Genomic DNA, 12,309 nt, shown 5'->3' with positions numbered 1-12,309 from the left:
TGTTGTTCTTTTCATCTCTCTTGCTATTTTGGTTGAACTTCTTTATTGAGTGCTTGTGTGAGATACTTTATGTCCGTGTGAGATACTTGTTGATCATGTGTTTGATCATATGCTACATTAATGTTTGCTTGAATGATGCTATCCTTTATATTCCATATATGATCATTCACTTGCTTGGCGATGAGTGCATGCTTTTAATCTCTATCATTTTGAGCGCTCCACCAAGATGTATGTGACATGGAAAAGTAACCCATGATCCTAATCGATTGTGCATTTGCATTCAAAAGCAAATTTTAAATAATGCACAAATTTAGGGGGAGCTCTTGCTTATCACATACTTCTCAAAGCGACGATGTTTTTTCAATCTTATTTATCATTTGTCGAAGCTTTGATCTATATGTTGTCATCAATTACCAAAAAGGGGGAGATTGAAAGTGCAACTATTCCTGGGTGGTTTTGTTAATTCCTAACAACATATAGTTCATTGAGCTAATGCTATTTCTGTTGGGGAACGCAGTAATTTCAAAAAATTTCCTACGCACACGCAAGATCATGGTGATGCATAGCAACGAGAGGGGAGAGTGTTGTCTACGTACCCACGCAGACCGACTGCGGAAGCGTTGACGCAACGTAGAGGAAGTAGTCGTACGTCTTCCCGATCCGACCGATCCAAGCACCGTTACTCCGGCACCTCCGAGTTCTTAGCACACGTACAGCTCGATGACGATCCCCGGGCTCCGATCCAGCAAAGCGTCGGGGAGGAGTTCCGTCAGCATGATGGCGTGGTGACGATCTTGATGTTCTACCGTCGCAGGGCTTCGCCTAAGCACCGCTACAATATGATCGAGGTGGAATATGGTGGCAAGGGGCGCCGCACACGGCTAAGGAACGATCTCAAGGATCAACTTGTGTGTCTAGAGGTGCCCCCCTGCCCCCGTATATAAAGGATCCAAGGGGGAGGGGGCGGCCGGCCAGGAGGAGGGCGCAGGAGGAGTCCTACTCCTACCGGGAGTAGGACTCCCCCCCAATCCTAGTTGGAATAGGATTCCCCGAGGGGGAAAGAGAGAGAGGGGGGCCGGCCACCTCTCCTTGTCCTAATAGGACTAGGGGAGGGGGGAGGTGCGCGGCCCACCTTGGGCTGCCCCTTTCTCCTTTCTACTAAAGCCCACTAAGGCCCATATAGCTCCCGGGGGTTTCCGGTAACCTCCCGGTACTCCGGTAAAATCTCGATTTCACCCGGAACACTTCCGATATCCAAACATAGGCTTCCAATATATCAATCATTATGTCTCGACCATTTCGAGACTCCTCGTCATGTCCGTGATCACATCTAGGACTCCGAACTAACTTCGGTACATCAAAATGCATAAACTCATAATAACTGTCATCGTAACGTTAAGCGTGCGGACCCTACGGTTCGAGAACAATGTAGACATGACTGAGACACATCTCCAGTCAATAACCAATAGCGGGACCTGGATGCCCATATTGGCTCCTACATATTCTACGAAGATCTTTATCGGTCAGACCGCATAACAACATACGTTGTTCCCTTTGTCATCGGTATGTTACTTGCCCGAGATTCGATCGTCGGTATCCAATACCTAGTTCAATCTCGTTACCGGCAAGTCTCTTTACTCGTTATGTAATACATCATCCCGCAACTAACTCATTAGTTGCAATGCTTGCAAGGCTTATGTGATGTGCATTACCGAGAGGGCCCAGAGATACCTCTCCGACAATCGGAGTGACAAATCCTAATCTCGAAATACACCAACCCAACATCTACCTTTGGAGACACCTGTAGAGCTCCTTTATAATCACCCAGTTACGTTGTGACGTTTGGTAGCACACAAAGTGTTCCTCCGGTAAACGGGAGTTGCATAATCTCATAGTCATAGGAACATGTATAAGTCATGAAGAAAGCAATAGCAACATACTAAACGATCGGGTGCTAAGCTAATGGAATGGGTCATGTCAATCAGATCATTCAACTAATCATGTGACCTCGTTAATCAAATAACAACACTTTGTTCATGGTTAGGAAACATAACCATCTTTGATTAACGAGCTAGTCAAGTAGAGGCATACTAGTGACACTCTGTTTGTCTATGTATTCACACATGTATTATGTTTCTGGTTAATACAATTCTAGCATGAATAATAAACATTTATCATGATATAAGGAAATAAATAATAACTTTATTATTGCCTCTAGGGCATATTTCCTTCAATTTCAAAGATAAACATTTCAGGAAAGCTCAATGATTGGCATGGCATGGATGAGAAAAGTGGATCCCTCAAAATTCTAAGGACAAAGAATTGGCTCAAGCTCAAAGCTCGGGACTCTACATTTTTCATTTTAAGTGGTCCAAGATCACATTGAGTCCATAGGAAAAGCCAATACTATTAAGAGGGGATGAGGTGTTTCCTAATGGCTTACTTGCTCAAAGTGCTTAGTGATATGCTCCAAAACCCTCAACTACTTTCTCACATCCACATATGTCCCAAACCAAAAGTCAAACTCGGCCCCACCGAAATTTTCTATCCGGCGCCACCGAGTTCAGTTGACATAGCCACTGCCAGAAACCCTAGTCTTTTTGGTCTCACCGATAGGGATCTCAGTCTCACCGAGATGGGATTGTAATCTCTCGGTTTCCCTTCGTAACATTTCGGTCAAACCGAGATGAGCGATCGGTCCCACCGAGATTACAATGCAAACTCTATGTTTCCCTTTTGTAACGTCTCGGTCCAACCGTGATGAGCGAATCGGTCCCACCGAGTTTGCCTGACCAACTCTCTGTTAGTCCATTACCAAAATCGGTCTCACCGAATTTGTGTAATCGGTCTCACCGAGATTACGTTATGCCCTAACCCTAACAAAATCGGTCCCACCGAGTTGACATGTCGGTCCCACCAAAAATCCTAACGTTCATAATTTGAACTAAATCGGTCTGACCGAGTTGTATGATTCGGTCCCACCAAGTATGGTGATTTGTGTGTAACGGTTAGATTTTGTGCGGGGGCTATTTATACCCCTCCAGCCACTCTTCATTCATGGAGAGAGCCATCAAAACATGCCTACACTTCCAACATACATTTTCTGAGAGAGAACCACCTACACTTGTGTTGAGGTCAAGATATTCCACTTCAACCACATAAATCTTGATCTCTAGCCTTCCCCAAGTTGCTTTCCACTCAAATCATCTTTCCACCAAATCCAAATCCTGTGAGAGAGAGTTGAGTGTTGGGGAGACTATCATTTGAAGCACAAGAGCAATGAGTTCATCATCAGCACACCATTTGTTACCTCTTGGAGAGTGGTGTCTCCTAGATTGGTTAGGTGTCACTTGGGAGCCTTCGTCAAGATTGTAGAGTTGAACCAAGGAGTTTGTAAGGGCAAGGAGATCGCCTACTTCGTGAAGATCTACCAAAGTGAGGCAAGTCCTTCGTGGGCGACGGCCATGGTGGGATAGACAAGGTTGCTTTTTTGTGGACCCTTCGTGGGTGGAGCCCTCCGTGGACTCGCGCAACCGTTATCCTTCGTGGGTTGAAGTCTCCATCAATGTGGATGTACGATAGCACCACCTATCGGAACCATACCAAAAATCTCCGTGTCTCCAATTGCGTTTGCACACTCCAAACTCCTCCCTTTACCTTCATATGCAATTGTTTTACTTTTCGCTGCTATACTCTTAGAATTGCATGTGTAGTTTGATTGCTTGACTTGTGATAAGTTGCTAAAATCTACCTAGAACTAAAATTGGGAAAAGGCTAGATTTTTATTTGGTCAAGTAGTCTAATCACCCCCTCTAGACATACTTTCGATCCTACACTAGTCTTAAAGGCCAGATTAGGAATACATTTTATCGTTTATTATTCCATACGTGCATACGAGTCTTCCTCTGAGCGTCGTGGTTATTGTAGACTCGAGAACCACAACATTTATAGCATGGAACATAAACATAATTATGAACAGGGAGATAATCAATAACATTTATTATTGCCTCTAGGGCATATCTCCTACAACACGATATCATCGCGCCTGCAAAAGCACCACCTGTTCGAAATGCTATACGATACTTCCACAGGTGCACAAGAAGAACTAGGAACCTTTTCAAGCTATCAGGAAGAGAAGCAGGGTGGAAGCTGGCGGGAGCACAATGCTCGAGATTGCTATGAAAACCAACAGAGTTCAAAACTTGAACCTTGAACCTTGGCAGCTCTGCGTAGCTCGCTATAGGTTTACTTCTGTTTTTAGTTTTTGAACCTTGTTTGGGACCTTCACCAACTTTGGTTTCATATCACATTATGAATATATGGAACCGGGAGGGTGTTTTACCCCCATGATGTATTAAAAAGACATGTGTCAGGAAAAATCTAGTTTTGATTTCGGGGTTTACTTCACATGATTTTCTTGGTAAAAAATGAACATAATTTAATTTCACCTATTTTTTAGGACCAACCATCTGGCTTTACTGGCAAAAAGAGTATAACACTAGTATGCACATGTGAAAAAAGACCCTCATAAAGACAAAACATTCATCCCATAATTTGAATTCTTCGTCATCTTGGCTTTCTTACATATTTTTATTTCAAAAAAAGGTTAAAACCCCCGCCCTCTACATCAGTGTGATGCACACGACCATTTTTATTAATTATTGGCAAAGTACATAACAAAGTAAACTACGACCGAACCATTATAAGATATGAAAAAAAACACCTAATGACTAAATTGGCTTTTTTCGCAGCAGCGCCTTTAAGAAGGAAAGACGTCCTCACGTCATCGTTGCCACGTACGGTTGTAGACGACCGAGATAAGGCTTTATTTTCATATCCAGTAACACGACCCTTTAGGCCGTCGGTTTTCTGGCAGAAGCAATGTTCTTTCTCAAACACGGTATGCTTGCATATGGTTATACGAAAACTATATGCATTTTTTCAAATTTCGCACACAATACAAAAGAGGCCGGTCAACCTGAAAAAGGCCTCAAACAAGAAAACTCAAAACCAGGGAACCAAACCCCACCCCCGTTGTTGGCTCGAGCCGCGCGTGCAGCATGTGCGCGGCCCGCAAAACCCTAGGCCCCCAAACCCCACCCCCACCCCCGGCGAGATCCCGCCCGTCCGCTTGCCCATCCGACGGCGCCCAGCTCGCCGGCCGTCGTACTTAACCCCGGCCGCACACCCGGACAGCGACTTCTCTCGCCCCAGCTCACTCCCTTCCCTGTTTAAAAAAAAGACAGCGGCTTTGCTCTGCTCCGCTCTCCTCCTTTCCCCCCACTCCCCCACACCCTCGAGCGCGGCAATGGCCGCCCAATCCATGGCGGAATCCGGTCTCTAGCCCTGCTGAATCCTACCAAGTTCTGTCCTTTTTCGTTTCTTGGGGGCGCTCCGTGCGGTGGCATAGCAGCTTCCTACGGCGCCGCCGCCGGGTTTGGGTTTCTGTGGAGGGATAGGGATGGTGACGGAGATGGCGACGCGGGGGGAGCCGTGGCGGCGCCCGGAGGGGGAGCGGGGGCTGGAGGAGGAGATGGAGCTCTTCCGCAGCGGCTCCGCCCCGCCCACGGTCGAGGGCTCCGCGGGCGCGCTCCACGGCGCCGACGCCTTCCTGGACGACGACCTCCGGGCCGACCCGGCCTACCACTCCTACTACTACTCCAGCGGCAGCGTCAACCCGCGCCTCCCGCCGCCGCTGCTGTCCCGGGAGGACTGGCGGTCGGCGCAGCGGCTCCGCCCCGGCCCCGGTCTGGGCGGGATCGGCGACGGGAGGAGGCCCGGGGGCGGCGGCGGCGCCGGGACGGGGCGGCCCGGAGACGGGCTCATTGGGATGCCTGGGCTCGAGATTGGGAGGCAGAGCAGCTTCTCCGGTCTCTTTCAGGTAGTTCTTCTGAAGATTACGTATCTCCCTGTCTGAACTCCTGTCTTATTAAGCACATGTCACAGTGTTCTGGATATGCTATTGGATCGTGTCAATGCTGTGATGCTAATGTTCTGGTCTAGTAAGTCTTGCTAGCTGTCAGAGAGATTGCGACGTGTAGTTTGATTAGTTTTGTTGCCTCTTAACATTCAGTCAAGTGGCCAGAGTTCATGTTCGTCTGAGTTATGGTCACTGTTTGAGCTGGTATTGGGGTGTATGGTTCTGTCACTGCACTTTTTGTTTCTGAATTGAATTGTTCGGGCGCTACTGATAGTGACATATACCATCTGCTCTTGTTGTTTCTGAATCGAATTGTCCGGGTGTTACTGATAGTACTATATGCCATAGATTTTTATATGCATGATAGTGCTCGAGATTGGCAGGCAGAATAGCTTCTCCGGTCTCTTTCAGGTGATGCTTCTGAAGAACATCTCCCTGTCTGAACTCCTGTCTTATTAAGCTCATGTTAGAGAGGTTGCGGAGTTTGATTGGTTTTGTTCATGTTCATCTGAGGTATTGGGGTATATGCTTCTGTCGCTGCTCTTTTTGTTTCTGAATCGAATTGTTTTTTGGGTGTTACTGATAGTGATATATGTCAGCTGCTCTTTTTGTCTCTGAAGCGGATTGTTCGGGTGTTACCGATAGTGATATATGTCGTATATTTTTTATGTGTGTGGACTGTTTAGCGGATGAAGTGGGAGATGGTTCAAGCTCTGACTCTTTGATTATGTTTGTTAAGTTTTGGACCTGTTAACAAATGTATTTCTGGTATGGTCATGCAAAAAGCTTGGTTTTCCAGCTGCGCAAGTTGTTGACCAATTCTCTCTCTCTCTCTCTCTCAAAAGAAGTGGTCGGACCCTTCCCCGGACCCTGCGCAAGCGGGAGCTATATGCACCGGGCTGCCCTTCTTCAAAAAAGTTGTCGACCAATGGACTATTTAGAGCCAAAAGCATTATGTTCCTACTTTCAACTTGTTGGATGTTGTTACATTGGTGAAATGGTGGCTGCTTTCTTTCCTTGTATGTTGGTCTTAAATCTTAATACGATGCAAACTGGTTGAATAGGAAGTTACTGGACTTAGGTTCCATCTGTTCAATAAGATACATCTTAGTAGGAGTTATTTTTAGCCTGGTTCCACATAGGCTGCATAATATTATTATACAAAAATTTTCTGCCTGTATATTTGACTATTTGGGGATTTTTCCTACCTGGAAAGCTTTCCATTGCTACGCATGAGTGATGTATCTGAAAGTATAAATCTGTGACTAGAATAATGCGGTATGATAAATGCCTTACCTCTGTGGATTTATACATATAGAATGGATTTGATATGAATGTCATTGTAATACTTGCTTGGTCATGACTCATGAGCATATGACATTGCATTTACACAATACTACTATTTAAACTGAACATTTAGGTCAGGTTTCTTATGCAAGCACGTGGGTGGCATAATCTTTGTGTAGAGTTCAATCCGTCTTTCCTTCAGTTGTCATTTTTCTCAAGGTAACTTGTTTTGCAGGATGACTCCTATCAACATGATACAAGCAGGCAGGGTGCAAACCGCAATAGTACTGACTTGTCGGGTTCTTCTAGAAATCGTTATGGTCTTCATCATGAGTCTGGAGCTATTGGCGGCCTACAGTATGATAGCAAAGCACCCCACCTGCCAGGCAATCAGAATAATGAGTCGACACATACATATGCATCAATTATAGGGTCATCACTTTCAAGAAGTGCATCTCCTGACCCTGAGCTCGTGAGGAGAGTTCCTAGTCCTTGCCTTCCCCCGATTGGTGTGAAACTTGGTGCTACCAATAACCAGAACAATGGCGGTTCATCTTCTTTCAACCGCAACTCTCCCAGTATTGGTGGATCTGATGATCTGGTGTCTGCTTTATCTGGTATGAACCTGTCGTCATCAAGGCCAGTCAATGGACATGCTGACCAATCCAAGCTCCATCAGGATGTAGATAGTGTCCGTAAATTTCTCTATGAACAATACATGGACCACAAACATGGTAATGGACAGCACTCCTACATGAAACATTCTGAACAAGGTCATGTCAAGGGGCCTCAAGAATATTCTGGAGCTTCTATGAATTCTTCTATTATGAGGAATCAGATCAATGCTGGTGGATTCACATCATTTGACAACTCATCCCTGGGATCCGGCTTTTCTTCCCCAAGGATTGGTTCCCGGTCGCCCGGTGGGAGTTTATCTTCCCGACATAATTTAGCTAACCTTGCAAACTACAGTGGAATTGGAAGTCCAACTGCGACATCTGGTCATCAGTTGCCTGTTGATCCACTATATGCTCAATTTCTTCGGGCAGCAGAAATTGCTGCTTTTGCAGCCAACTGTGAGGACCCATTGATGGAGAGGGGTAACCTGGGAAGTTCTTACATGGATCTATTTGGTCATCAGAATGATTATCTTGGTCCATTGCTTCAGTCACAGAAGCAGTACGACTACTATGGGAATCTTGGGTCTGGTCTTGGTTATGCTGGGAACTCTTTGACAAGTCCTGTATTTCCCACTTCGCCAGGTGGACCTGGTAGTCCACTGAGGCATGTGGATCGCAGCATGCGCTTTCAGTCCAGTATGAGAAACTTTGGTGGTTCCTATGGCTCCTGGAATTCAGATTTTGGTGGTAAGATGAATGCCAATTTGGTTCCATCACTTCTGGAAGAATTCAAGAGCAACAAAAGCCGATCATATGAGCTCTGTGAAATTGCTGGCCATGTTGTTGAGTTCAGGTAAATTTTGTACTCACTGAGTTCTTATATATGGTAACCTACTAAACTGCAAATCCAAGATCTGTAATTTCATAGAGTTACCTATATTATTGGCCATCCACCTTTCATATTTTGTCGAGGAATCATGCGCAATGATCTCTTGTCTCACAGACTTAGGTTATTGGTCTAACTTGTCTATTGAACTTTATCCAGTGCTGATCAATACGGGAGTCGGTTCATACAGCAAAAGCTTGAAACTGCCAGTGTTGAAGAAAAAGACATGGTTTTCACTGAGATCATGCCTCAAGCTCTCACATTGATGACTGATGTCTTTGGAAATTATGTTGTTCAGAAGGTATTGAACTATTCATATCAATTATTTGTCCCAGTGCTATAAACATCCTGGCTTGACCATAAACTTTTGAACCAGTTTTTTGAGCATGGGAGCACGGCTCAGATAAAGGAGTTGGCTGATCAGCTAATTGGGCGAGTCTTGGCACTCAGCCTTCAAATGTACGGTTGCCGAGTTATACAAAAGGTATGGAAAATTAGAACCTGTTTATTAGCTGTGATTTAGTCAAGACTCAAGATTAGAAAATATCCCTGTAGTAAAATAAATTAATAATTGTCATCTTGAAAGTAACACTCTCCTCTGAACTGCTGTACTTTCTATTAATATGTTCAGCTGGAACTATTCTTCTTGATGAAACTGCACCATGATATTCAAACATATGACAAATTGATTGCTTGAGTATGGAATATATGACAGCACCTATAATACAGTTAGAAGCTACCTTATGTTTGGCAGGAAATTGTCTGATTATGTCAACAGAACTCTTAAAACAAAAAGTACCTTATGTTTAATTATATGCATGCATTTCTGATTATCTAATGCATATTGGATGGTTGCAGGCATGTTTGATTCTACCCACTTTGCATGCACAAAAGGAAACCCGTTACATGTTCATATAAAACATGAAGGACATAAATATGCAGACAATGTGTTCTTTAACTTATGTGATGGGCGATATTTGTGCAGGCCATAGAAGTTGTTGATTTAGATCAGCAGACTAAAATGGTTGCTGAGCTTGATGGGCATGTGATGCGTTGTGTACGTGATCAAAATGGCAACCACGTTATACAGAAATGCATTGAATGCATCCCACAGAATGTCATCGAGTTCATTGTTTCAACCTTCTATGGTCAAGTTGTGGTGCTATCGACTCATCCATATGGATGTCGGGTTATACAGGTATGTTTGTACTTTGTAGTGGTATATTGCAATATACTCACGTTATTTCACAGTTTCACTAACCATTTTCACTGTGTGCAGAGGGTGCTGGAGCACTGTGACGATCCGAAAACCCAGCAAATAATGATGGATGAGGTCCTCCAATCTGTTTGCTTGCTTGCTACAGACCAGTATGGTAACTATGTTGTCCAGGTTAGTGCCATAAACATATTTGGAAGATACTCCCTCTGTAAACAAATATAAGATGTTTTAGGTCACTAAAACATCTGCATTTTTTTACAGAGGTAGTACTGTTTTTGCTATTTTCTTATTGATGGTCGCTGTTCTATGGATTATCACCTTTTGGTGGGTACCTGTCTCCGAAACAATCCACATCTCATGAATTATGGACTTGATGCGATTGATTAATGGAAACCTGGTATTATCTATTTCGTGCAAAACACAAGCCATAGGGCTAAATGGAACTGATCCAAATATTTGACAATTACATGTAAGGTTCTTGGTAACTGGAATAGGACCATATTATCATCTTAAAATGATTACAAGTAATCTCAATGGTTTCAGCTGGGATGAAATTCCTGCGTGGAAAAATAATATTAGTTTTCTCCTTACTCGACTGTTTTTTCATCAGTGCTCAGCAAAGTGAGTATGATTTTCCTTTCCCCTTTACCTTTACTGACTCGAGTCAATATTTTTTGCATTAATATCTGGAAATAAGGTGAATGTTATACATGCTGTAACTGGTATGCATTTCTCCTATTGTTCTGGGATCACTTCTTTTTAGTCTAGATTAAAATACAATCAAGCTCAAGTAAGTTGTTTTGACAGTTGCACAAGTGACACAATAAGCCTGAATATTGAAATGGACGATTTTGATGCCTACACTTTCCCTATTTTATGGATGCATTTTTTCTACAAAACGTGTTTTGTTCTTACCACTATTCTCTCCCATCTTCATTCTTCAATAACCGAGCTTATTTCACAGCATGTTATGGAACATGGCAAACCCCATGAGCGATCTGCTATCATTGAGAAGTTGATTGGGCAGATTGTACAAATGAGCCAGCAAAAGTTTGCCTCGAATGTCATTGAGAAGTGTTTATCCTTTGGGAATCCTGTGGAGCGCCAAATCTTAATTGGTGAAATGCTTGGATCCACGGAGGAAAGTGAACATCTTGAGGTCTGTTGCCCTTCAATTTGTAGACATATATGCTTGGTTATTGTTGTGCAACATAAAGTTCCGTGGTATCTTTGATGACCAGTTTGTAGTTCATGATTCAAGCTCCTTCGTTGCTTTGCTGACGTGTTTTTTTGTATTGAACTTTGAAGGTGATGATGAAAGACCAGTTTGCAAACTACGTGGTACAGAAGGTGTTAGAGACCTGTGACGACCAGCAGAGGGAGGCGATCCTCACAAGGATCAAAGCACATCTTAACACGCTGAAGAAATACACATATGGGAAGCACATAGTAGCACGTGTGGAGAAGCTCGTCGCAGCGGGAGGTATGTTCTCCATCGGCCATGAGCCCTATACGCTTAGGTTATCATCTACTCAAGGTTTGTGTCTAACCCAAAGACGCTCTCTTCTGTGCGCAGAAAAGCGACTCGGGCTCCAACCGTCCCGTGTGCTGCCTGAAGACTAAAGCATCTCTAGCTGTACAGCTAACAGTGGCTAGGTTTGCATGCTGGCGTCTTCGTTTTTCCATCTACAAGGCGTCAGGGCTATGCGTGCGCCTTGCCATCGGAAATAAAATGAGTAATAGGAGCCGAGGAGAATGTAGATTCTGTAGCTAGCTGAGTAAAGATGTGGAGAATGAGTAATTACAGGCTTGTTGTTACTCTGCTGTAGAAATTTAGAACTAGAGAGAGAGGGAAAAGAGAAAGCTGTTAGCTGTAACCTACTTGAGACTGAAAGCCGTTAGCCCTTTTAATTTTCTGTCCTGTGGCAGATGTAATGGCATGTTGTTGTAGCATAACATATACAGATGGGGATGGTGGTACTTCAACTGTTTTCTCTGCAAAGCTGGAGCTATTTATCTAAGCTTTGCCTTTTATTTTATTTGCTGATTGTTTGCGCTCTTTTAATAACAATATAATTAATTGTGCATGGTCATCGCCTTATGGAAAATTTCAGGGAAATATAGGAACAAAAATGTTCTGTCTTCAGAGATAATTAGCCTGTTAAACTCCAGAAATGACAGATTCAAATTGTTCTCTGGCTTTAGTAGAATATATATTGGTTCTAAACAGTTGCAACTTTTATGTTACAACACCAAGACATCGTATGTAACCTTCCACAAGGAGCCTTGACAATATATTCAACAAAAGATAAAATATATACTTTGTGCATGAATTAAAATTCCAAGTAAAAATATCTTAGTAGAAAGTGGAAAATAT

General features: G+C 43.6%; 1 protein-coding gene across 1 annotated transcript; it reads left to right on the top strand.

The window, feature by feature from the left end:
- Positions 1-5,203: 5,203 nt before the first annotated feature.
- Positions 5,204-11,918, top strand: LOC123063676 (pumilio homolog 1). The gene is made up of 9 exons (XM_044487563.1): positions 5,204-5,881; positions 7,443-8,680; positions 8,873-9,014; positions 9,090-9,197; positions 9,699-9,911; positions 9,993-10,103; positions 10,897-11,091; positions 11,241-11,415; positions 11,509-11,918. The coding sequence occupies exons 1-9, from the start codon at positions 5,462-5,464 to the stop codon at positions 11,553-11,555; spliced, it is 2,649 nt and encodes an 882-aa protein (XP_044343498.1). The 5' UTR covers positions 5,204-5,461; the 3' UTR covers positions 11,556-11,918.
- The last annotated feature ends 391 nt before the right edge of the window (positions 11,919-12,309 follow it).

The sequence above is a fragment of the Triticum aestivum genome, chromosome 3A (genome assembly GCF_018294505.1).
Source record: "Triticum aestivum cultivar Chinese Spring chromosome 3A, IWGSC CS RefSeq v2.1, whole genome shotgun sequence".
Taxonomy (NCBI): domain Eukaryota; kingdom Viridiplantae; phylum Streptophyta; class Magnoliopsida; order Poales; family Poaceae; genus Triticum; species Triticum aestivum.
This window is presented reverse-complemented; position numbering and strand designations above follow the sequence as displayed.

Coding starts and splice junctions, on each gene's coding strand:
- LOC123063676 (XM_044487563.1), top strand. CDS start 5,462: ATGGTGACGGAGATGGCGACGCGGGGGGAGCCGTGGCGGCGCCCGGAG. Junction 9,198..9,698: donor GTTGCCGAGTTATACAAAAG/GTATGGAAAATT, acceptor ATATTTGTGCAG/GCCATAGAAGTTGTTGATTT. Junction 11,416..11,508: donor GAAGCTCGTCGCAGCGGGAG/GTATGTTCTCCA, acceptor TTCTGTGCGCAG/AAAAGCGACTCGGGCTCCAA.